The sequence below is a fragment of the Protomyctophum parallelum genome (genome assembly GCF_964188405.1).
Source record: "Protomyctophum parallelum genome assembly, chromosome: 8".
Taxonomy (NCBI): Eukaryota; Metazoa; Chordata; class Actinopteri; order Myctophiformes; family Myctophidae; genus Protomyctophum; species Protomyctophum parallelum.
Genome location: NC_139703.1, coordinates 41,456,216 through 41,483,326, shown reverse-complemented (window position 1 = coordinate 41,483,326; position 27,111 = coordinate 41,456,216). Strand labels below are relative to the sequence as shown.

The 27,111-nt window shown below is 42.2% G+C and overlaps 1 protein-coding gene across 1 annotated transcript in view; it reads left to right on the top strand.

The window, feature by feature from the left end:
- The window catches only part of rap1gapb (RAP1 GTPase activating protein b), a 94,540-nt gene that overhangs the window by 28,385 nt on the left and 39,044 nt on the right, over nucleotides 1-27,111 (top strand). Inside the window, exon 3 of the mRNA XM_083771737.1 lies at nucleotides 21,688-21,757. Within this exon, the coding sequence (XP_083627863.1) occupies nucleotides 21,688-21,757 (70 nt within the window). The remainder of the gene's footprint in view (nucleotides 1-21,687; nucleotides 21,758-27,111) is intronic.

Here is a 27,111-nt window from a genome sequence, read left to right as displayed (position 1 = left end):
TTGAGGCTTTTTGTTCAAAACGGCCAATCCTGCACATTTTGAAAGCCAATATTAGCCAATCAGGATGGATTATAAAATATCGGATCTGTCTTGAGCACATGACTATAGAGATACTGTGTAACGATTTGTGGGATTTTTGGACAAAATATGGTGTTTTATATTAAAATATGTTTTACAAAAGTCGGCCTCCTGGTGGCGCTATAACAGGCCGTTCTGGAAATATTTGGGCAGAGGTTCATCGTTTGCATCCAGGGAGTGTGTGTGCAAAGTTTGGCATCGACCGGGTTAACGGTGCCGGAGATTAGCTGGTAACAGACGGACACACACGGACGGACAGCAAAACATACTGTACTCTCTCCCCATGCCTTTGGCCTGGTGGAGACAACTATAACTCACAATACTGTGATAGACAGAGCAGAAGAGAGAAATAAAGAATAAAGAATAAAGAAGACGGCTTCATTCTGGTACTATGATGTATAGTCTTACTTGTCCAGACTGTTGCCTCCCACTATTTTCAAAAGCGGAAATAGCTTGCTGCTTAGCAGAAATGCAAATGAACTCATTCGCTGTCAGATTAAATAGCTAAATTACCACCCGCTGCCAGGCTATTTTCATATTTACTTTTAAGTAGTCACAGAATATCATCTTCACTACAATCTCACTCTCTGATCAATCACAATCAGAGAGACAAAAAATTAATTAAAAAAATGTGTAAAGCGCACACACACACACATACTACACACACACACACACACACACACACACACACACACACACACACACACACACACACACACACACACACACACACACACACTTTAGCCATGTACTATATGTTTGCATTATTTTGCATCCACTGGACTGATTGAAAAAGTCAAAGACAAAGAGAGATGAAAGGGGTGGATGGGTTGACACAGATGAATAAGATTTTAAAAGAAATCCAAACTGTAACCCAGATACCGTAGTACAGTATGTGGGTCACTGTTTGAATCTGCTCTCCTACAATGTCCTGATAAGCGGAGAAATTGTGTATTGACATGTACACTAGTGCCCATGATGTGATTGAGTCACTGCAGTCTATGAATTTCCTGTACCACTGTAACGTTGCTCAGTATTTTAATTATCACTCTCTGAGGCTTCAGGCTATCACTATTTGGTTAAATTACACTGTGCTATATCACTACATGGAGTAAGTCTGGTGTGGCAAATAGGTGATTGTTTTTTTTGTTTTTTGCTAGCCCCTCCGAGGTGTTGCAAGCTTATCCAGTCTGACATGCGCAAATCACCTGTTGCTCTCGACATGCGTTGTGTCGTGCTTGCGGTATTGGGTTACGGTCTGGGGTAAGTAGGCTGTCGGACTAATGACTGTCGGACTGTTAGTAGTATGTCGGCACTTATGCCTGTACCCGCCCCTCCTATGCCCAGCTTTGTGCGTTTGTGTGTACCCCATACTGATGATTTGATTGGCGCCCCTCACTTCACATGGGTGTGATTTTTTTATTCCAGAAATTAGTTTATAGATAGGTTATTATGGCATAATGTAGTATTAAGTAAAAAATAGGGCTTAAGAGGTCGGCGCTGGAAGCATGAGTATTGTGTACTGACGATGGCTTACGATTGAATCCTGACGTCAGAGGCTTTTATGCCACCCCCATGCTCCCTGCTCACATTTCTCACCTTCTCTAAATAAAGACCAAAAGACCAAAGCGTTGGGGTTGACTGACTCTCCTTTATGAAGAAAAAAAGAAAAAAGAAAATCTGCATTCTTATTCAGGTCAATTCATTGACACACGTGACCTGGCCTGACTCCCATTTCGAACATAACCAGTCATCTCTCTGCAGACCTGTCCTCTCAGCTCACTGGATCAAGACAGAGAGAGATGATGAGCTTCCGATTCCACTTCTATGTGCTCTGTGCTCCATTTGTACTTGGTCACGCTCAGGTTATCACATGGAACTGTATCTTGACTTTCCTGGGAGAACAATTCAGCAAAGCATCGACTTACATTACAGTAAATACTGTGCTGGCCTTCTGAAATGTATATGCTTTATAACTTGTTAGACTTTTCTGTGATTGACACGTTATTTGCTGTATAGGAGTGTGTGTTGTGTTGTGTTGTGTTGTGTTGTATTGTGGGCTGTAAAAAACACATTTTCAATGAAGACTCTCAAATGAACTAGGTAGAATGGTGGGATATCCATTGTAACCCAGAAGCTCATGAATAGCGAAAGGGAAAAAAGAAAACAGGTTTTGTGTGATCCTGCCCATAGAGTGCAGGTGCGTGCATGCTTGCGTGCGTGCGTGCGTGCGTGCGTGCGGGGCTCTGGGCTACCTGTAAGATTATACTCACACTTGGGCGTGGGCTACCTAACAGGCTGCCAATAGGCTCTGCTCACGCACACTGCACCAGTGGACTTTTTTGAGAGGGGGCCTTTGGTCTCGGCTGTCGATTGTTGGCATTGGTACAATTGCCAAGTGTATATTGTGCCGTTTGGAAGCCCTGCTCAGATTCAGTTAATTTCAACGTAAGGCCGGTGAGTAGGTGCATCAGTAGGTTATGCTGCAGACGAGAGGGAGAGGTAGAGGAATGAGGCGACCCAGGAGAGAGAGCTTCTCTGAGACGGTTCTCCGAAAGGTGCAGCACATCTGGTAAGGTGGTAAACAAACCATGCATTGTCCAATGAGGTCAGTTAAAATACACAGTAAAATCCTCGTTGTCATTATTCCTCTGTACATGTGTTACATTTGCTCAATTTCAGGAGTTACAAATCGACAAATTAAAACAGAGGAATTCACTGTGTAGTTACAGGAGAGTATTTAAGACAACTTGTTAGACTTTTCTGTGATTGACAACAAACCTGATTATGAATTGTTATGATAATGTTAAACCCCACCCGACTCTTAGGTGGTACTTAAGTAAAACTACTTAACTTAAGTATATACTCAAAGACTGAGGGTCCCTATAGCCTGAGGTCTCCAGACTCACTTGTAGTTCACTTTTGTTGAGATCAACGCTGCTGTCGTTCCTTTGATTCGTCCATCAATGAAAACAGTCCCTTGACAAAAGGGTTGGTAACGGGAATGTTATGTATTCATGTCGGCTGTAATAGCGTGCTTGAGCTATGCTATCCACTTGTTGTGGCAGAATCTCTTGTAACTGAAATCTCTGTCACTAGTGGACACATTGATTTATATGACATGCATGTTATATTGTAATCTTTATTTCAGACAGGAGTCCATATCACATAAGATCAACGTACAAAAAACATAAAGACAAACAACATGGGAAAAGGATAAAAGCGAACAATTAATACAAAACAAAGTAGTGACTTACCTAATCAGCAGCAGGCTGCCGAGCCAGTGCTTGTGCAGCCCTGGACGTGACCCGGTAACAGCTCTTGATAGGGTTGTTAGTGCTAGGCTTGATAGGGTTGTTAGTGCCACTATGATGCTGTTACTAGACACCTCCAGACGTCCCATAAAATTGTACATCAGTTGTCTTAACAAAGCATCACATGTGGGCACACCAACAGAGGTAAACAACTGACTACATCTACTGGGCATAGATAGACATACATAGAACATTTTCTTAAAAGCATATTGGCCTGAGCATATATTTTTCGACACTGTCGCTGGATGTCACTGTCATCCCTGAGATCCTCTGAGAGGATATGTCCAAGGTATTTAAATTCCTTAGACACAGCTAGTGGCATCTGAGAGACAGAACGCTGGAAAGTGATTTCCTGTCCACTCTAGATCGAACAATCATAATGCTACTTTTTTGGCATTATAAGTAATATCATGCTCTTTGCCATACTGTGAGCATATTCTCAATAATTGTTGTTACCCTGCAGTATATGGGCTAAGTATAACCAGATCATCTGCATAAATGAGATGATTAGTGCCACCTTCCCCAACAATACAACCTGTTTTACAAACATTTAGCTGCCTTGAGAGGTCGTCCATATAAACATTAAATATAAACGGGGATAAAATTCTGTATTTGGGGACACTTAAGTTCTTGCAATGAGTTTCCTGAATACTTTTTCATGATTCATTTATCAATTGCCTTTGATAGGTCAATAAAACATAAAAATACAGAGGTGTATGTATGTTCGTTCTCCCTTTATCTTTTTAAAATCATAATCACTGAAATGCGGGACATAATTCTATTCATGGGGGATGTGGGATAAACTTCCATTTCCGGGACCGTCCAGTAGGCCACCTGAGGTGATAGAGCAAGAGAGACAGAGATTGTCCTAATATGTGCTTGGGTGAGTATGTACAGTAACAGATGTACAGTAACAGGCCCCCCCTTCCTATTGTAGTCTGGAGGGACAGTAGGTCTGTGCTAATACTTTCCTAAAAATATTAAACATTTAACATAGTTGTCGTTGACGGATTGAAACAATATTTGGTGAGTGTCTTCCTTGGCCTACTAGCAATAGCGCTGATTCATCCAGTAATTCGCCAGATTATCCCATGAAAACATCATCTTTGTCCCCGTTTCTTTGCCTGGCTGAGATAATGACACGTACTTTTGCCATGCCAAAAGTATTGTTGATGCAGATTTGGTGCATGTTATAAATGAAAATAAAAAATATAAAAACGCATAAAACACTTCTGCTGTTCGGGGTGTTCCTCCCAAGAAGAACCCCTCTCCCGCTCCCAATCCCCCTATATGCATGAGTGCGCACACGCACATACACACAGACCTTATCAAGTCACTCTAGCTCCTACTGTATGTATCAGATTGGACATCATTGTGCATTAGTGGTTCTATGACGTGCAGAAGTGTTAGAATAGGGCTGTCACAGGAACAGTTATTTGATTTCCTTTCTGGGAGATAATGTCCACTATTTTTTTCCCGTCTGTCTCTTTTTAATAAGAAAAAAAGAAAAGAAAAAAAATGTGCCAGACCCTTATCCCACTGTCCTCCCCCACCCATTTGAGTGCTGTGGTCTATTATGTGAACATTACCTATTCCTGAGAAGACCTGGCATGCCATGCCAAGGAGCTGGTTGAAATCCGAGTGGTTTGACTGATGGAGAGAAAAGAGAATGTGAGATTGGAAAATACAGAGTAGTGGGGGACTGGGGAATGGAGAGAGAGAGAGAAAGAGAGAGATTGGGAGAGGGAAATAGAACTCGGAGACAGATGAGGAGAGTAAAATAAATGGAGGGGAGAGGGCATTTGCATTGACCTCAGATAAGAGTGAAAAAGAAAACGGAGTGCGGAAGAAATGTATGCATGCTTTCGAAGAAGGGAGCGAGAGCGAGGGATGCTGCTGAGAGGGAGGCGAAAGAAAGGGGGGAGCTTCTGTCTGCATCGTCAGAGCTGAGCTCTAGACAGCAGGTGTTGGGAGATAGAGGGAGTTGGTCAAACGTACGGAGAGAGAGAGACACATGCAAAAAGAGCAGCCCAAGTTTGTGAGAATGGAAGGCATTTAGCTACACATCAAGCTGCGCAACAGAAGCAAGAAGGTAAGTGTAGGGATGGGCTTGAATGACGTGCACTGTGCTGGCTGCACGAATGCTTCAGGAGGAGAAAGATTGGATCAGGGAGGTGTGTGTGTGTGTGTGTGTGTGTGTGTGTGTGTGTGTGTGTGTGTGTGTGTGTGTGTGTGTGTGTGCGTGTGCGTGTGCGTGTGCGTGCGTGAGATATTGTGATTTTGTATTCAAGTCCCGCTAGTAGTGAAAGCTGTGCTGCACATATGTTCATCGGCTGCCTGATGGTCTCTTAGGTCGCCTTCACACAGAAAGCTTTACTGCGGTCCTGATGCACATTGTCGGAAAGTGCGCTTCGTTTGGCACGTGTGAAGCCTCATTCAAATCCTAATGCGCATCAAAGAACCACATTCTACCCCGCCAAAAAATGTGGGTTTCGCTTCGCTTCCAATCGCATGTGTCGCAATGTGCCTCGGCCATGTGCCCAAAAGAAGTCAGTGTGTGATGGGCGCGTGCACGCACACCGACGACACACATGCATCCATTCCTCAAGTCCTAACTATTACTAGAAGCATAATTTTAACACCATATATTTCACTGTGTAGAGTTATGAATTGAACACATTGATAAAGTTCTCTGCTGTGTTTCCAATTGCTGTGGATGACAGGCATTGCTGTGTGAAGGCAACCTCAAACAAATTGCAACACAAACTCTTTCAACTTTTTTTGTTTCATAAATATATTAGTAATAACATATCAAAAGCCCTAAGAAATCCAAGTAGGGGAACATATTGAAAATTGCTGAAATAAGTGATGTCACGATTTCCCATTGACGCCCATGTTAAACAGTGATTTAAACAGGTTTTCTTGACTAATTTTCACACAAAAGGTTCAGTACTGTCCACAATCAAACATAAACTGTGTTGGATGCAGTACAGTGATTGTGAAAAAACAAAAAATAAATCTGTATATTATGCATGTTTATGCACTCTGTTTTCGTATACATTTCATTATGTGAAGCACATTAATGCTGGATTTTCTGTATGATAGTGAAATAATCTAATAATTGTAATTATATGATTATGATTATTATTATTTTCAAAATGTTTTTATTGACGTTTCAATGACAAAATCTCAGGGCAAGCGAATAATGAAGGCTATTCTGCTGAGCATCCCATTGCCCTCCCAGACAAAATAAATGGAAAAGGAAAAAATAAAACATTTTCTCCCCTAGCTTGGCTGGTAATCTAGCATGACAGTGTGTCGCGGCCTCGTGGGTTCGAGTCCCGAGCCAACTTTGCTGTGTGTCTTCCCCCCCATCTCGTTTCCTGTCTACCTACTGTGATCTATCAAAATCCCGGACGAGTCCCCATTTGTTATGGCTGGCTCAGGGGCCATAACAAAGAGGGGAGACCAAAGCAGCAAAAAAGTACTTAATGTAACAATTAATGAAAAAGTATAATCAAACGATTCATTTTTGTGTTCCAACTAAAGCCGGCAGGGAACAACTGCAAAACTAACAAAATATAACCAAGAACAAAGTTGCTCTGATGTGGCTGCTCCTGCAGCCTGCCTGAGGAGGAATGGAGAGATCAGAACAGCACAGCAGCTCTTTTATAATGTTTGGGGCGGACACTGGCCAGGTGTCTCCCCTTCTGCAAATTGCCAGTCCAACAATCCAGCACTGCAAATGTTATTAGGTTAAGCAGGCCTGACACAGAACTGTACACATTCCTTAAAGGCACAGGGGGCCGTCACACACAAAATCCCCAAAAATATCTTACAATTATATTAATTGCTTGTTTTTGTAGCTACAAGCTACAAAAAGACCCAAAAGTAGCTAAGTAGCTAGTTATAACAAAAATGTATCTTAGCTACGTAGCTCGGTTACACCTTCTGGCACCATGGAAATTTATTTTTATTTTATTATTATTTTATTTTGTTGAAAGTTGAAAGAGTTTGTGTTGCAATTTGTTTGAGTTTAAACCCTAGATTGCCTGTACTATGTCACACACATACATCACTGTATACAGACAAACTGGCTGACATCCAGACTAAGTGGGTCTGCTTTCATCGTGCATTATCTGCTCTGCCTGTTTGGATTAGCTGCTATTTTCTAGGTGGACTCGCAAAGCTTGTGTGTGTGTGTGTGTGTGTGTGTGTGTGTGTGTGTGTGTGTGTGTGTGTGTGTGCGCGTGTGCGCGTGCGTTCGTGCGCACACATGCTTGTTTCCTCTCTCTTTGTGTGCTGATGTAAAGCGGTGTGTGAGTTTACGTGGATTATCTGGTGTTGGTAGCAGGAGGCAGTGGTGTCAACTGTCAAGTACGGTATCACCCTTAAAGTAAAATATAAGATCTATATGATATTCCTATGGTGATTCATTCAGTATTTATGAATGTGTAGTGTGTCTCTTCCAAAGCTGGAAACTAGAGAAGCAGAGGCTCTGATGTCACTAATGGCAGAACTCTGGCACTGCTCCATTGACAAGGAGTTACTGTTAGATAATGTCCTGGCGGCTGGTGGGAACATAAAATGTTTTATTCGCCATTTTACTGCCAGCAATAATGAGACAGACAATGGAAAATGTCCCCATATTCTGCTAAAAATAGATTTGGGTACTGATCTTGGCAAAGCTAATGACGAATTAGTGACGTCTCGATTGGGGCCAGATCAAGTCAAACCAAGACTAGTCACATCTGACCCAGAATATCACCTGATTTCAACCAACATAAATTTTACCCACTAAGACAGACGTCCCTGGATGAATCAGAGAGAGTCTGATCGAGGCCAGATCAACTTAAGTCATATCATAACTAGTCAGATCTGGCCCAGAATAAGCTATATTATTGAAACTGGTGAAGACGTCCTGAAAATGACGTAAAGATCATCCCCATATAGGCTGTGATCTGGCCTAGTCCTGAACGTCACTGGATGACGTCATCATAACGTTATCATGACGTCATTTGGCTTGCTGGGTATACTGGTAATCTACTATAAAATTACCATTCTAGTAGAGCATCATTACTTGATGTGCTTGCTCTATCTCATGTAACCCCCCTCTACCCCTTTCTATCTCTCTGTCTCAACCCAAACGGTTAAAGCAGATGGCTGCCCTAGAGATAGGTTCTGTTCAAGGTTTCAGCCATTAAAAGGGAGTTTTTCATGTTTTTCATGTGCTTGCTCTCATGGGCGATTTGTTGTGTCACTGTAAATTAAAGAGTTTGGTCTCAAGTGTCACACAAAACAATTTGTTTTGATTTGGCACTAGATGATAAGTCATCTCCTGAGAGCAAAAACAATCTGCAGCACGGACAGAGTATTTAGAGAACAACCCATGGACATGTTGAGTAGCAGTTTTCTATGATGATCGTTTTGTCAGGAATAGGAATTGTGCCACTTCCTTCCTGCTGCCCTGAGAGGTGTTCGCTCATCTCTGGGGGTTTTCAGATAACCAAGGAGCTGTAAATTGAAAATGGCAAAGCTTCCTCCGAGAACCGACAAAAATATAGTATTTTCACATTTTCTCAGCTAACCAAGAGGTCTGTTTCTGTCTCTGGCTAAATGTATCCTGAGGCTGTGACCCTTTATAGGGCATTTCAAAGATTAGGTTATCTTTTCTAATAAGCATAGCAATGAACACCTTGGTCAGGGCTGATTGCTATGTGTCTCCTCAGCATTTTCTGTCTAATCTAGCAGTTGGTAATTTCACATGTTCGCACTGTGCCCAGTGTACTGCTATATTTACTGATTTTTGTACATCGCCATACAAAATAACAGAATATAACAGAAAATAACAGAATATTTTGAAATTAAATACGGTAGTCAGGTGTAGTTTGCTACTGAAGTGTCCTTCTGGGTTGGTTTATAAATGTCAGCGGTCTTCAGCATTTTATGGATCCCTGCTGATCCATAAAATGCTGAAGACTGCTGAAAATCTTGAGGCCCTTCGCACCTCTCTCATCTGACCACATTCGGCTGTCGTGTTATCGTGTCAGACGGGTCACGGTCACGGGTGGGCTGCGGGCTTTCTCGGAGCATGTTTATTTTAATGATCAATCAATCGATTGTGTTCCGTCTTGGATCAATGGAACTATCTTAGTATACTAAGTTCCTATTCATCTGTTTAACACAACGTCATCTCCTCTATCCAACGCTTGACTGCCATGGATGGACGTAGTGTCATCTGGTGTTTTCAGTGATTACGCTAGAGGGCGCTCTTCACCAAGGTGTGAATGTTTGAAAGGTTTCCGGTTCAATTCTCCGGACGGGCAGGAAAAATCTGGGTCGGGAAGTGATTGATCATCACTCACCCAACATCGCTGAAGTGCCCTTGAGCAAGGCACTGAACCCCCAACTGCTCCAGTGGAGCTGCTTAGTGGCCAACAGTATAAGACTAAACCAATTGTGTAAAGACCTGAGCAGTGCCTAATCGATCCAATGACTGTCCGCGTGTGTATGTATGTATGTCTGGGAATGTCCGTTTGTAGTATGACCCATTGCAGCTGATTGGCGTCGCATTCAGGTCACACACTCACACACACACACACACACACACACACACACACACACACACACACACACACACACACACACACACACATACACACACATGCACACTGACCCATTGACCACTGCAGCTGATTACACATACAACAGTGCTTGACTCCATTTAGACCTGAGGTCGATTCTAAAAGAAATCTCATCTAAATCCTAAAAGATTTCTGAAAAAGATGTTTCTATACACTAAGAGGAGTCTTAGGGCTCCATTAAGCAGTTCAAATAATATTACTAATCATATTACAGTTTTATGAGCTGGGGGCGTGTGGTATGTCATATTGCAATTTTGGGCATGTTAAGAAGCGCTTTCGACACCCCGTGGATTGCGCAAAACGGCCTTGAATTAGTCATGGGTGTGTTTAAGGAGTGTTTGAGACGTACCCAATCAACATGTCCGTACTATTCTCTTTACCAGTCAGCTGATGTCACATACGGAATGCGCACTTTGGGGATCGTGGTATTACATTTCTTCAGGCTGGCACCATAGAAGACATGACTTGGTCACATTTGGGTTAATTATTCCTATTGCACTGCATGCTGTCACCTTTATGCCTCAAAATAATTTGTTTCTATTGAAAAACACCAGTAAAATAACGTTTATTATATTTTATTTCATTCAAGTCATGATGAAGGAATGAGTTGAATGCTGCTGCTTAATGCTGTGCCTGTGGCCCCGATGGTATATGGTCTTCGCTCTTAGCATTTTATTGAAGAAGACTTGAATCGGGTGTGATACAGCATATGAAAGCAAACTTCCCACGGATTATGGAGATGTTTTTATTTATTTTTAAGGTTGAGAAATGAAAGAATTATGGCCATTTCTAATCTCAACATTTTACAAAAAAAATACGCAAAAAGAGGATGTTGCCATGTCTCATAGAAACAAGTAAATAGGTCTATAAAAATAAGCGCATATAACAGGGGTCTGTAACCTATTTTAAATGAAGTGCCATGTTTTTATTTTCTAGATAGTGAGTCTGCCATATTCAGATTAATTTTAATGACACCACATTAAAATAAAAAAACATATTTTGATTGTCCACAAATATAAAGTTCTTCCTTCTTTTTAAATATGTTCTTGCACATTGTTATAATGATCATTATATATATCCCCCTGCAGTCAGAGTTCATAGTTTTAATGAATGAATGTGATGCATTGTGAGCTGGTATAGATCTGCTATTTTCAAAAGTAATCTTGGAAATTTTTTATTTAATTTTTGGATTAGCCGTCCTTGCATTCATCTGGGGATCCTTGACATGGGAATGTGCTGTGTGAGGATCACTGGTTTAAACAACATTAGCAGCCTCCCAGAGCCGCTCAAGTGTAAAATCAAACAGTGCTTTTTGCGTTTATGAGGTGGTCAGACCCACGTCTAATCGTTATGTGCTGAGTGTTTTTAGGTCAAGGGGCTTAATAGCAAATTGCGCAAAGCGAAAATAATTAACATATGGACACTCCCACAATGCTAAAATATTCAGGAACGCCGTATGCCATATGTGTGTGCGTTCAACACGGGCCGATATGCCTTTCATATTACGATTGTGCGCAGAGCGAGGGCAATTTATGTATTACCCCATTGTAAAACGGATCTTCAAAATGGCACCCTTAGTGTCTTAAAAATTCACACATTCAGTAGCCATTGGATACAGATTTATTAAGAATATATTTCAACAAAGTATTCTTCAACTGACATTCAAAAATAAAACGTAATCAATAATTCAGTGGTATACTTTCTATAATTTGCAGTCAAACTGTTTGGCTTCCCCGTCTCACCAGGTGTCCTATTATTTTCCCCGCTGGTGTTTTTAATACCATAATTAAATAAACATTTGTGCAGTCGTGCTGAGTGCAAACACATAAGGCTTAAGACTCGCCAGCTGATTTTACGCATTGGGGGAGTGTTCATATGTTAATTAAGGACGCAGTGCGGTTTCTGATATTATGCCCATTGACTTAAAAAGACTCACCGCATACCGTTAAGACGTGAGTCAGACCACGTCTTAAGGCCCGATTTAGACTGCAGTCACATCAAGTCAAATCCGATTCAAATCAGATTTTTTTCCTCAAATCCGATCTTTTGGCCCGACCATTCACACTACCGTTCAGACTGATTTTAACAACTCAACCCAAAGCGTCGACATATCTGCTGTGGTTACCGTGGTAACCAACAACAATCTGACATTGCAGATAGGACCACGTGTAGCCATGCTCTACCATTCCGCGAGAAATGTCCTCATAAACGGCCTTGTTTCTGTACACTTCAAGAAGTTTAGTTTGTACGGAGGCATCCCCCAAAGTTACAGGAGCGCCAAAGTCTGACTTAATATCACATCCTACCCGGTTTGCATTTAACCCCTCCCCCCTTCTGAAATTCCAATAACTTTTTCATATGGCGTCAAATACTGCTGATAACGGTTGATTTCGTATATTTAATACAATGATAACGGGTGAATCGCCTGAATCAAAAGGCCCCATGGACGTACCCTTCGCATGCATGCATGTGATTCGCGTGCACATAACACAATCAAGTGACACTTTTTGCGTTCGCGCACCCAGTGAATGAACAATTGGATTTTAATTAACGGAATACTCGGTGTGAAAGAAAATATTAAAAAAGGGAAAAAGTTTATATTTGTGGACAATCAAAATATGTTGGAATTTGATTGATGTGGTGTCATTAAAATTAATGTTGATATGGCACACTGACTATCTAGAAAATAAAAACATGGCACTTCATAAAAGAAAAAAGGTTGCAGACCCCTAGTATAGTTAGTCGCTTCTTTTGGGCTTATTTTCATATACCTGGTTGCTTATTTTTCAGCTGTTAAACAAACATTGCAGAACTGTCTAATGAGCTTGCTGCTCCAGGCAAGTGAAGATATATTCCTAACCATTTCACCTCTGTGTCCAAAGTAGTTGATATACCCACATGGATAAAAGACCTGGAGACACCTGCTCAGCCATTTTCTACTCTCCAACTGTTGCTTGAAAACACCTTTCTTAATCATTTCTTGCAGGTGAGTTGGCATGATGGGACCATTATCTTTGATTTAGTCTGGAGATCATGTGTCTTCCCCCTGAGAGACCAATCTGCTGATGGATATGGTGTAAAATCTGTGTGGATATGTAAGAATCTTTGGGCAGAAAGATTAGATTCTTATTTGCATTGCTAATTTGCTATCCATCCTCCCACTCAACATGCCTGCATTGGCTCTAGTTTGCAGATGGAGCTGCTTCCTTCCACTGTTTTCCAAGAGTGCAAGTTTACTCTCTTACCGTGCGTTCACACTGGCAGCAATGACAAATCGGCCTTCAGTCATTCAATTTTTCAGCAGCATTTTTCCCTCAGCGTGTACGCAATTATCCTTAGATATGTGTGGAATATCAAGTTAATCATTAAGCTGTAAATCCTGCATAATATCATCACAGCATCCTCTACACTACACTAGCATCCATATCCGGACAAGGTTGGTGGGCTGGCCACTAGTGGCCTGACTGCTACTTGTATGTTTGTCCATTAATACAGCTGGAGGCTAGAAGGGCAGCATTTTGGAATAATGGGTAGCTGAAGATAAACATGACTCCAGAGCTTAGGCATGTTGACACAAAACCTCTCTCTCCTCTGATATGAACCTTATTTTAGTCATTCACCGTTAGTGGTCATTAAAGTGGTCACAGAATATTTAACTCCAGTACCCTATGATCGATCCCCCGATCGTTAATGAACACAGAGGTTGTCTCATGCAGTGCTTCTTCGAAGACAAATTAATACTCTCAGCATGACCATCCGTTCCCTACGGTAGTTGGGGTCCGTTAAAAACAGCCTGTCTCGACAAAAATGCTGAGGAAATCCAGGAAGGGGGGGACAGAGATTTTGCGATCACGCTATCTCATAATAATAATAATAATAATGGATTTTATTTATAATGCACTTTACATTCGTTGGAATCTCAAAGTGCTACAGCAAATGAAATAAAAGCAGAAGAAACGACACACCATTAAAAAAAAGTCTAATAAAACAGGAACATTTCAAACATAAGGAACATTTAAAACATAAGGGCAAGGCTATAAAAATGTTTTTAGTCCTCTCTTAAAAGTGTCAACCAACTGTGGGGCTCTCAGGTGGGCGGGGGCGACCGAGCAGAAGGCCCGGTCATCCATGGTGCGTAGGTTTGTCTTTATGGGTTTGAGGAGGTTGGTGTTTGAGGAGCGGAGGGAGCGGGTAGAGGATTGAACTGTGACATATTTCATATTTCTCTGTTTGACTGAGAGTGAAATGGTGGTTAGAGAAGAGTGCGTAAACACTGAAAACATGTCATTGGCGGTGTGGGCCTTGGAAAAAAAGACTTACACGTCACCTTTTCAGACGGGAAGCGACTGACACGCCTTGGTCCTTGGTAATACATTTTCAATGAGAGGCGGGTGATTATTTTGGACGTGCAGAGAAGTTGAGGGGCTATAGGAGCACAGTGCAACCCCACATAATCCAAGCAAGTAGGTGGTTCAGAATCAGAATCAACTTTATTGTCACATCACATTTTTAGTAAGTAGTAAAGTAAAAAGTGGGTGGGTGGGTTTTTGTGCATAGTTCCTATCGTATATTGTTTATAAACAAGAAGGAAAGAAGAGAGAGATGGGGAGAGGGGGCGGGGGGGGGGGGGGGGTAAGGAGATCAAGTAAGGAAAGAAGAAAGTTTGAGCGCTTTTACCACAAAAAGTACAAGTAAAGGGTTTCAGATAATTTAGAAGCTTGTTTCACAAACAGTACAGTTTCTCTTTGCTTACTGTACAGTGTACAGCCGTACAATTGGGGTCTCTTTTGCCACAAAATACATTTACTCATTGTAGCTGAGATGGTTTAAGTGTTGCATGTGACGGGCCCTTGTTGCTTTGAAAACCAGTCCTGATACTGACCCAATGCGAAGGACCCCTCTAAAGTCCTTGTATTGGCTCCGCAGTGCACGTTTCCAAATAGTTTCCTTCAATTTCTATCCCCTACATTGAAGTTAGATGTCGCCAAACCTTTCAAAAGGCCGAGATATCTGATTGTCTGACATACGAGTGACAATAGCTCAGGGGTGAAATATCTCTTGCTTTTGTTTCTTCTGACCTCTGTCTCTATACAGTACATTCTCTCTCTCTCACACACACACACACACACACACACACACACACACACACACACACACACACACACAGAAGCAGTTAATCTGATGTGACTGAAGTACCATCAACTATTCCTGGCCAGCTGTGCCACAGGCCAGCTGATGTCATTGCGTCAGTGTGTCAGATTAGTAGTGCTGGGGGACGTGCCCTCCGCATGCCAATCATCCCATCCCTGCCAAACGGTGACCTAGGTCCTAGACCACCTCGATGCATCTGCGCCCAGACACAGACTATGCCAGTCACATGGTTCAAAGTGACAGTGGCAGTGGGCGCAGTGCCATGGAGTCCAGCATTATGGGAAAATAATGTGTAATGAGATTATGGCTGGTTGGTTGACATTGCTGTTGGTACTTTTGTAAGTTTGACACAGCAGTGGTATTGGTACAGGGGATGTTTACTGTCTAAAAAGGTGGGCCTAATGAATGGTTTATTGCAGTCAATCTAGTCTACTTGGTTGGTTCTCCAAATAAAGGGGAAGAGTGGCTTAACGTTTGTTTGCTGGATAGATATATGGCTGTCATTATATGTCATATATTTAATTATATACAGAATATATCAGTGGAATAATACTGACACTCCCACAACAGGAACACCACAGTGACTCACAATAGTACTTGGTAATCTTTACACTGATGGGGGATTTTAACATACCGGTAGTCCTATAAGAGATTCAATGAAGATTGTTTTATTGATGAAATATGTAGTATAAATTGGAAGATGCAGTGTAGCGAGGACAACTCTGAAGCTGCGCTGGATTTATTCCCGGGTGAGCTTTATTTAGATGTTCCACTATGTATGCTAAATGTTTGCCTATTATGACATGCACGCTGCCGCTGGGTTCAAGTGGTTAATATGCATGTGTGGCATCTGTTCAGGTTGTCTATGCAGCTGACGCGTCAGGTCAAGGTCCCAGGGTCATTGTGTCCCAGTTTGATCGGCTCCCTCAGAGTTAAAAGGATCCCTGGCTAATAAGACAAATATGCCTTAAAACATTATACTTGCCCAATGCCCAGTGCCCTCTACAACTAAAATATAAACACCTTACATATTTTATCTTTCACTCAATAGGGACTGCTCCTGTCGCTAGTTGATGATGTCACATGTCCATATAGCCCTATAGAATGTATGGAATGCATATGCTGATTAAAAAAAACGTAATACTTCCTAGGGATAATATGTATCAAAGCAATATATATTTTTTATTAGCATGTGCATTCCATAATATTCCATAGGGCTGGACCACACATGGACATATGGCATCATCAACTTGCAACAGGAGCAGTCCCTATTGAATGAAAGATTCTCTATTAATGAAAGAAATAAAATATTGAAGGTGTTTTTACTTTTTTAATTTTAGTTATAGAGGGCAAGTATAATGTTTTAAGGCATATTTGTCTTATTAGCCAGGGATCCTTTTAGTGACCTTGAGTAAGACACTGAACCAATCATTTCTACTGATGAGTAGGTTGCTGCCTTGCATGGTTTTCTTCACCATCGGTGTATGAATGTATGAGTGAAGGTAATGCACGTACGTTGTAAAGCGATTTGGATAAGGTGCTATATAAATTCACTATTTACCATATATTGCGTCTGTCTGAGTTCTGTGTTGTTTGATTGGATATCGACAACAACACAAGAGTTTTGCATTTAAATCACGTTTCTGGCATTTCGGGTGATTCTCTTTGATTCATAATAATAGTAGCCTACTTGGTAATCTCTGCGCTGATGGGGGATTTATATGTGTGGAACTTTGCTACCTTCAAACTAGAGGTCTCTTTGCCTATGTGTAGACAGCCAGCACAAATCAGATTTTTGGCTTATCTGGATTGAAACCAGATTTGTTTTTATCAAAGTGTGCAAATAGTTAACCAATTAAAATAACTCATGACTAAATAACATGGGGTCAAAAAGATTATTATGATTTTTTTTTAAACATACAAGGTGTCACCTGACACCAACGATATGCAATTTAGATTAAACTGAGATTCAAATGTACCAATCGTTATGTGTGATAGTGGTTGTTTATTAGTTTCGACCATGTGTCAACAACCTTCCAAGCCTTCCTGCCTTGTGCCTGAATGGTGCTCACATCGCATCACTTCATGCCACGCTGCAAGCTTATATGCTATTAAATCTTGAAAGTGTTTGAAAGCTTTTTAATTCCTTTTTATCTTTTCTTCAACACAAATCTTCTCTTCTTGGGGGTACCCTGGCACAAAGCATTTTCAGATCTAATCTATCATTGTGGGTGTCCTTGGCACAAAAAAGAGAAGTACTGATTTAGAAAGCATTTTGTGGAATCAGTCTCAGATCTTAATGGGTTACGGTAAGTAAGAAACATTATCGGAGTAGAGTAACTGTTTCTTCGCCTGGAAAGGAGCCAGCTTATGGTTCGGGCTGGATGCCTCTCGAGCGTCTCCCTAGGGAGGTCCTCGACGCAATTCCCACTGGGAATGGACCCCGGGGCAAACCAAGGAGCAGATGGAGAGGAATTATATCGACTCACACCTTGGGATCCCCCAGGAGGAAGTTACTAATGTTTCTCTGGAGAGGGAGGTCTGGAGCTCTCTGGTGGAGCTGTTGCCCCCGCGACCCGACTACGGATAAGCGGTTGAAGATGAATGGATGGATGGATGTTTTGACAACAGGCTTACGCAACTGTCTGTGGGTTTACAAAGTTCACATTATCCCTACAGTTGTGTCAGCTTTGCTTACTGAAGTGAGTAAAAGGGGAACAGCTTTACCACAGCAACCACAGAGGGAAAACAATCAATACAGACACTGCAATCCATGTGTTTATAAACACATGACCTCCCCTGCATGGTAGAAGCAACTTATCTATTGCGTCTGTCATTCATTGACTTGGTAGCAGATGATTAGGTGCACTTTATGTGTGCCCAGAATCAGTTGCATAAAGATTTTCTTACCTGAGCATCATTGTCAAGTGCAGAAAAGTTATGGTATATTCTTTGTGGTTTGAGATGATATATACTGCTATGCATCTGTTCGAATGTTTCGATGCCTTAGTTCTGTGTCATACTGTATGTCGGACTGTAAGTGTCAGTTTGTTCATATACTGAGTGAGAGTTTGCGACAGGCTCTCAATGCTGGCTGACATCTTCTCAACTGGCTTACCGTAATATGACCGCGCACACATGCATATTAACATATATTAACATATTACCCCCCCCCCCCCCACACACACACACACACACACACACACACACACACAGATGGATGACAGCGTTTATATGTTGAGGCTTCCATCATTGATGTGACTAGCATCCTGAGTGTTGTCCTTCAGATATGTGCATGGTGATTTTTATTGATTTCCAATCCAATCCAATCCACTTTATTTATATAGCACGTTTTAAAACTCAGAGTTTACAAAGTGCTGTACAGGAGAATAAAATAAAATAAAAACAAGTGCACTAAAGCTACCACACAGAAAAACAACAGCGAGAAAACAAAGTACAAACAGTGACAACAACTGAGACACATTACAGAAAACAACAGAAAAACAACAGCATCACAGTGAGACGAAACATATACAAGGACCAAAGGAACTCAGGCGGGGTTAAAAGCCAAGGTAAAGAGGTGGGTCTTCAGGCGGGATTTAAAGGTCTCGATGGAGGGGGCCAATTTGACGTGGGAGGGGAGTGCGTTCCATAGTTTAGGGGCTACAACAGAAAAGGCTCGGTCGCCTCTGGACTTTAAGCGGGTCTTCTTTGTGACCCTGAGGTTTAGCTGGCCCTCAGACCGCAGTGATCTAGCAGGAGTATAAACCTCAATAAGGTCAGACAGATAAAGAGGAGCCAGACCATTTATAGATTTAAAGACAAATAAAATAATTTTAAAATCCACTCTGAAGCGGACAGGGAGCCAATGAAGGGAGGCCAAGACAGGTGTGATATGCTCACGTCTGTGAGTACCTGTGAGTAGACGAGCGGCTGAGTTTTGGACTAGCTGGAGTCGAGCAAGGGAGGCTTGGTTTAAACCAGCGTACAAGGCATTACAGTAGTCCAACCGCGTAGATATGAAGGCATGTATAACTCGCTCAAAATCACTAAAAGATAGCACCGACTTGATTTTGGCCAGCAGCCTCAGATGATAGAAACTAGAGCTAACTACCGCATTGACCTGAAGTCGGACATGACTTTCACATTTGACCTTGTTGTTAATGACAATGGTTTATACCTGAAATGCTACAAATATAAAAATAAAAAAATCTTGCATTGTTGGATATAATTAATATTATTATAATTTATCAATTAATACGGAACTCAAACGCAATAAATGGTGCATTGAACTGCATTCATATAGTGCCTTTATCCAGCACTACAATGTGCATTACATTCACATTCATACGCCAACGGCGGAGGAAACCATGCAAGGCAAGGCACCAACCTGCTCATCAGGAGCAATTAGGGGTTCAGTGTCTTTCTCAAGGACACTTCTACACTATCAAAGTGGGAACCTTTGGTTTTTCAATCAGCCGCAGTACCTCCTGTCCGGATACAGATCATACTGTGAAACATTTGACCATCTGGGCCAATCCATAAAGGCTTTCATATACCATTACAAGCTGAACAGGTGTCATACATGCATATTAACCACTTGACCCCAAGCGCCCCTAATCTGCGGCAGTGTGTCTGTCATAATAGGCAAACATTTGTCGAAAATAGTGGAACATACATGTACAGCCAAAATAGCAGATCTACAAGCTCACACGTAAATAAATCCAGTGCAGCTTCAGGGCCGTTCTCACTACGTCACACCATGTTCAAATTTATACTACCGGTATCAATAAAACAATCTTCATTGAAAATTAAATTAGCTTTTTGGTGTAGGTAGGAGGTTTAGAAACTTTTGCAAGTTTACAAATGCTATAAGAAAGAACGTCTGTGAAAAAAGAAGGTGGGCGGGTTACAACTCGCAGCCCCCGTTCAATCATCTGAGAGGCTGAAAGCAAAGAGCAGCTTCCCTGTTGTGTCGCGAATGGATTCCATAATCTGCACTCCAGCAGGTCGCCCCGTGTGTTGTCTGTAATGTGCAGCAGAGTGGACTCCCTCGTGCACCTCTAGACGATGCAGTTCTAATGGAGGAAAGGAAATTCCTAACGGATAAGTTAAATAAGATGCATTGGAGGACTGTGTGCGTGCGTGCGCACTTTGAGTTTTTTTTTCTTTGTTACCCACTTGTTCTAAATGGCAGAACCCAGAGAAAGGCCCTGCGTGGCTTGAGAGCAGGCTGCAGACAGGCGTCTGCTAGGTTTCACTGCTGCGTTAAGTGACATGTGAAGCGGGGAGTTGGTCTGGTCTTGGTCATATGCCCTTATATCAGAGAGAACAGATACGAGGCCATCAGAGACACAAACGAGAAGAGGGTGGTGTGTGTGTGTGTGTGTGTGTGTGTGTGTGTGTGTGTGTGTGTGTGTGTGTGTGTGTGTGTGTGTGTGTGTGTGTGTGTGTGTGTGTGTGTGTGTGTGTGTGTGTGTGTGTGTGTGTGTGTGCACCAAGTTTGGTGCAGATGGAAGCAACGGTCTGGATGTTACGTTTGTGACGTCCACCATTTGGCACTTTTAATATAGAATAACCCTTCGCACACCAGCCTACTCAGGCTGATGCAAGTCAGGAATGCTTCTGTTATCTGATGTACCATTGTACACGCTGCCACTTATATTGGAGAAGTGGCACAGATGTGATGCAAAAGGTCAGCCAATCAGTGAGGCTGATGGGTCGTGTTGGCCATACCCTTTGTTGTCGATTAAATAATCTTCCAAAGATGAAGGAATGACAAAGTTCTTCAGGGTGAAGTATTAAGAATTTATGAAAAAGATTCAGCAGAGTAATGACATACAGAGAGTGAGGAACAGGCCTCCTTGCCTGTTCCAGCAGCCCCTCCGGGCGCAAGCCTCCTCAACCCCATTCTCAGACAGTCCTTATAGTCATTTAATGTCCATATACGGATATGTGCTAAACAAAAGGGCGACACACAAATAAGTATACCTTTGTTGAAAGCGTGGAGGAGTCAAGTCATCTGTTAGATTGACAGCTGCATGAATTAGACTGAGCACATTGGTGAACAAAGAGACTTAATGGAAGGAAGATAAATACACAATAATGCATATATTTGGCACTGTAGTTGGCATTCTGAAATTCCCATTATACCTCCCAAACACACATTATGCAGCCTCTGAAGACCCACGAACAGACAGAAACAGATCTTTGTGGTCCACTCGAATTGCCACTTGGCACTGCATAATCACTGCATAATGCATATCCCTAGTGCATATGGGGGGGACACACAGCAAGTTAGGGGTTGTTCGCTCTGACAGTGCACAAGTTATGCCCGAGACGCACACGCACGCACACCCACACACACAGGTTTTGTTGTTTATGTTGTTTGCAGATTAAGCTACTGTATATGATCAAAGCTGGACATAACTATATACTGTATCTTGCTCTTGATACATCTTCTCACCCTCTCTCTCTCTCTCTCTCTTTCTATCTAACAGGAAACAAGATGGAGTAGAGCCCTCTGTTGCACGCTCCAACAATCCATTCACCTTTCCGTCTCTTTTTAAGGTACTGTAACAAACAGGCTCTTCATTACTTTTGTGTGTTTTATTTAGGGACGCATCAATAATAACAATAATATATATATATTTTAATATCCCTTTAAGACTTAAACAATAAGTCACTTTACTGATTGTTTAAAAAGTAATTCGTCCCTGTAGCCATTATTTGCCTCTCCCCTCCTTCTTTCTTCTCCTTTGCCTGTCACTTTCTACCAACTGTGTCCCATTACCCACAATGCAGGTGCGAGGCGTGTCTAATGGCACAGACTATGTCCTGTGGCACAGACTACGGAGACGAATATAGGCCCACCACAGCTGTCGCTGTCTGCTGCATACCATAGACGGCACCTTGTTAGTATTTCTGCCACACAGTGCACAGGAAATACAATTTTCACTTGGGACGAGTTTTGTGTGAGACAGGGTCAGGGTCAGGAGAAAACGTGCTGGCATGCAGGCTCATACAGATAAATTCCCATCCAAACACGCATCGTCAGCCTAAAGTGTGAGGCATGCTGACTATAAAATTATCATACTGTATCTGACTTTCTATGCTATCAACAAACTGTCAAGTGGTGAGAATTAATCGACCTATCTAAGATATTAACATAGCTGTAACTGACTCTGTAGCTTCTAACATAACTTAAGTGGGAAACACCTGGATAGGCTTGAGTGTATCTTTATAGGGTCATAATAATAAGCAGACATGTGGGATGTTTTACACTGAGGCTATTAAAGCCAAGGACAGAGCTTTATAGCTTTACAGCCAAACGGTTGTCAGCGGATGTGGTTTAAGTAAGTGTTTCTGAGTAGCACATTGTGTCGTCCCAATGGATGTACAATAAGAATAATTAACATGAAGATTTGTCAATATTGTCTTGGTGTGATGGCTCTGACCTTGTGCTACTTACTATTGCAGACATCGCACCTCTCCCGGAAGTTCCGAGAGTCTCGCAGGAATTAGCAACCGCAATTCTCATAAATCTCACCCAAATGCTGACCAGGCGACTTCATCTTGATTTGCGGGGGAACGTTTTCTATTTACTGCTCAGTGCTCAGATCCAGTTTCGAGCCTGCCCACTGGCTTTGTTAATTGCACATATTAAGTACACGGACCGGATCGGCAAGCCGCAACAACGCCCCTTTTACCTCGTCTTGTTTAGTTCTCATTTGTCGCTGAACTGTCAATCTAGTCAAATATATTAATGTCATTCGCTGTGGGAAAGGTGGGCGTCTACTAGTGACAGCAGCAGCAGCGTTGCGTCTGAGACACGATAGGAGAGAAAAAAAAGTTCTGAGATAGGTCGGTCTAAGTTCTTATATCACATACACTTCATAAAATAATGACACTTGCCCGGCCGTTGCACAGTGTGCGTCACAAGAGCACATTTTCTATTGCCCAACAATAAGGTGTGGATTGGAGAATGACTTGTGAAATGAAGGTCGAGGTGAGTAAAATGCTGTGTCAATGTAGCAGCTTTATTTAACAATATTCATGGTTTAAATAAAATAAATGTAAATGCAATACAATACAAGAACAATACAATATAACAACATCACAAGGAACATGAGAGCATGCAATATTTTTTTCAAAGAGGTTAAAACGTTCACAAACTAAGAGCTGAACGCAATGGAGAAAAGGTGAGTTTTTAGGGAGTTTTCGAAACTTCCGATGGTGGGGCTGGACTTGATGTGTAGTGGGAGACTGTTCCAGAGTTTGGGGGCAATTACTGAAAAGGCCAGGTCACCTTTGGTTTAGAAGGGTTAGATCTCAGGAAAATGTTGACCTTTTTTGGCGGCGCACCACACTGTGAAAGTGGGGGTGGACCTCCCGGAAAAGGATTTCTCCAGGGTGGGATGTCTGCTATTGGTTGCCTGTAATGGTGATGGTCAAGGAAGAACAAAAGCTCTTTCTGAATTACTTGTAACGTATGTCTGGATAAGAGTCCAAAAATGTGGTCATAGAAAATGGTATTGGTAGTGGTACTTAAAATGTCTGGTGTTGTTTTGACATTGCGTTTCAGTTTGGGGTGAAAATAGTTGTTGACTGTTTTTGCACAAAATCTTTGTTCAGTGATATATAAGCATTTTTAACAACATATATTTTAAACCCCTATTCTGTATGGCAACTATCTAGCCTTTTGTAAATCAACAATGAAGTTATTAATGTTGCTCTGGAGAGTGACGTCTGGAGTCTGGAGGTCTGATGTTTTGATTTATTTTGGGACAGTAAGAACTAAGAGGACATATGTTATATTTTGCAGATCTCAAACCATAGAATACTCTAGTCTACAATAACCCTTTCACTTGACACTAGTGATGCTGAGTAAATGAAAAGAGAAAGAGAGGTCTGTTGGTGTTTTGTAAAAGCAAAGGCCCAAAGGATATTCAATAAAATGCAAATAGCATAGATTAAATGGCTAGATTAGCCTCATGGTTACATCATTAAGGCTAGCTATTAAGTTGCAGTGTCTCCCATGTGCCAGGATTGATTGCATACTGCTTTGTGCTTGTGTTGAGGCAGTAGCAGCATTCCATTTAGTCCACACAGCACTCCATAGGGGGCATACCAATAGAATAGACCCTGACCACTGCAGCAATCAGCCATCTTCTCGGGGGGGATAGATAGGATCCATAAAGAGCAGAGCGGCTCATCTGTCTCCGTATGCTTCCTCAGGCTTTAGTGGCCACGGTAAGGCCATGCATGTGGCTCTCTGCACCCGGGCAAGACGAATGGACCCTGATGGATTCTCTCTGGACAGTGGTGTGTTGATTGGCTTCTGGGCACAGGCATTGATTGTCTCTCGTTCAAGAGGATTCTGCTATCTTCCTGTGTTGACTCTGAGGCTGCTGCTAATACACGGCAAGAATATGGGACAGAGAGAGAGGGGTGCTGAGGTAGAATGTTGTTCTGTGTGAAAGCTGAAGGTTTAGAGGATGATGTTGACAGGTGGATTCTTATCTGCTACAGTACTTAGCATGGATATTGATGAGAAAGAGATATGAATGGGTCTCCCATATCCAGTCAAATAACTGTATCTCTCTCTCTCTCTCTCTCTCTCTCTCTCTCTCACGCACATATACAGTATGCACTATGCATGCACACCCACACATGCACACATGCGTGTTTGCCACACACACACACACACACACACACACACACACACACACACACACACACACACACATGCACTTGCGCGGACCACTCACACGGTCAAGGCAGATGGCCACCCACCCTATAGTCGGGTTCTGCTTGACGTTTATTCCAGCTAAGAGGATGTTTTTGTTACCACTGTCTACCACTACATGTAAAGTGCACTGTGTGTCTCAATGGTGGCATGCAATAATACGCAAACATTGGAGAAAAAAAAAGAAAAGAACATTCTTTCACCACAGAAGCCTGTGACTCCTTGTCTCTCTGAGAAGAGGAACCTAAACCTACGCAGCTTAGCTGGTTTAGTTTGAAGGAAATTAAGCCTATAAGAGACTCTCAGACATCTCAGTATGATGGATTAATTCAACAAGCTCTCTGTTTTGTACTTATCCTCAGTGTTCCATCGTTATCTCTGCTTAGGTTTCCGTTGAAAACCCAAGCAAAGTCTGTGCAGCTACATGCCCACGCTCACTGTGCTTCAATGTACACAATGTCACTGAGCAGAGCTGAGACCTGATTTGTTAGTCGATATCTGTCAAGACAGAGCATAGTTGTTATCCTCTCAGGCAGCCAAGCTTGAACAACATATATTATTGATAGAAAACTGAAACTAGTTGGGTACAAATACATATACGCTACAGTAGGCGGCGGTGGCTCAGGGGTGGCTCAGGGGTGGCTGGATGGTAACCGCAAGGTTGCCAGTTCGAACCCGGGCTCCCCCAGAGTTACTGTTGAAGTGTCCTCGAGCAAGACACTGAACCCCTAATTGCTCCTGATGTGCTGGTTGGTGCCTTGCATGGTTTCCGCTGCCATCAGTGTATGAATGTGTGTGTGAATGGGTGAATACAATGCACAATCTCTGTAAAGCGCCTTGGATAAAGGCGCTATATAAATGCACCATTTACCATTTACCATTTCTCATTTGTAGACATGCAAAATGGCCGCACATAGCAGACATAACACAGCTATTAACTTTACCCTTCCCTGTAGTCTTGGCACAGTACCCCGTGAGTACTAAATCTACTAATATGAACAAATCCAGTATTAACAGTAGCAACGTTACTTAGTAGGCATGAACCATCCTTAATGTTTTGTTGTCTCCACCAGGCCGAAGGCATGTGGGGAGAGTATGTTTTGCACTCCGTCCGTCCGTGTGTCCGTCCGGGCCTAGTGGGAATGTGGGTGCACAATTTGACGGAAATCACGCGATGTGTTCATGATTTGCAGCATTTTGTTTGAAACTGAGCACTCCTGTGAACTTTGGAAGCCAATCTTAACCAATCAGGATGGAGTCTGAGAAATCTGAAAGACCCGTTTCGTTGAATGGCTGTAGAGAGACTGTGTACCAATTTGCGTGATGTTTGGACAAAATCTGTAGGTGTACTGTGCAAAAACTTGTTTTGCACAAAGCGGCCTCCTGGTGGCGCTATAACAGGCTGTTCTGGAAAGTTTGGGGCAGAGGTTCATCGTTGGCATCCAGGGAGTGTGTGTGCAAAATATGGCATCGACCGGGTTAACGGTGGCCGAGATTAGCTGTTCACAGACACACGGACGGACACACACACGGACGGACGGACACACACACGGACGGACGGACACACGGACGGACGAAGTGCAAAACATACTCTCCCCACATGCCTTCGGCCTGGTGGAGACAATAAGAATAATACAAAAAAAACTGCGCTTTGGGAAAACAGCTTGGTTTGACACCATCAATAGATTACAGTAAATGTAATGTGTGCAAATTGTGACTTCTCATCGATGGACCATCTTTAGCAGCGTTTTTCTCTGAATTGAAGCTCAGATTGAGGTGATCATACAGAACATGCATGTTTTAGGAGCGACCTTGCGGTTACTATGTTAGCGTTTCTGACGAAAGAATAATAACTAGCGCTCGCCCCGGAAATGAAAGATTATTACTTCCGGTTCACCAAATCAGATTTTGGGCTCTTCAAAATAAGCTTGGCATGATAGGCTACATCTATGAATGAATTTAACCGTGGCTAGGAAAGGGTTAATGTAAATCCTTCTGGATTATGAGCATCTGCAAAATAATATAAAGATGTTTTATCATGAGACAGAGCCCTCCTTGAATGTGGCACTTAGAGGATGTTTAATTCATCAAAAAGTAAAAATAAATAAAGTAAAGAACATTTTATCTGGACATAGACAGTCATAACAGGAGCTCCTTCATGGTTCAAGGTGACTCC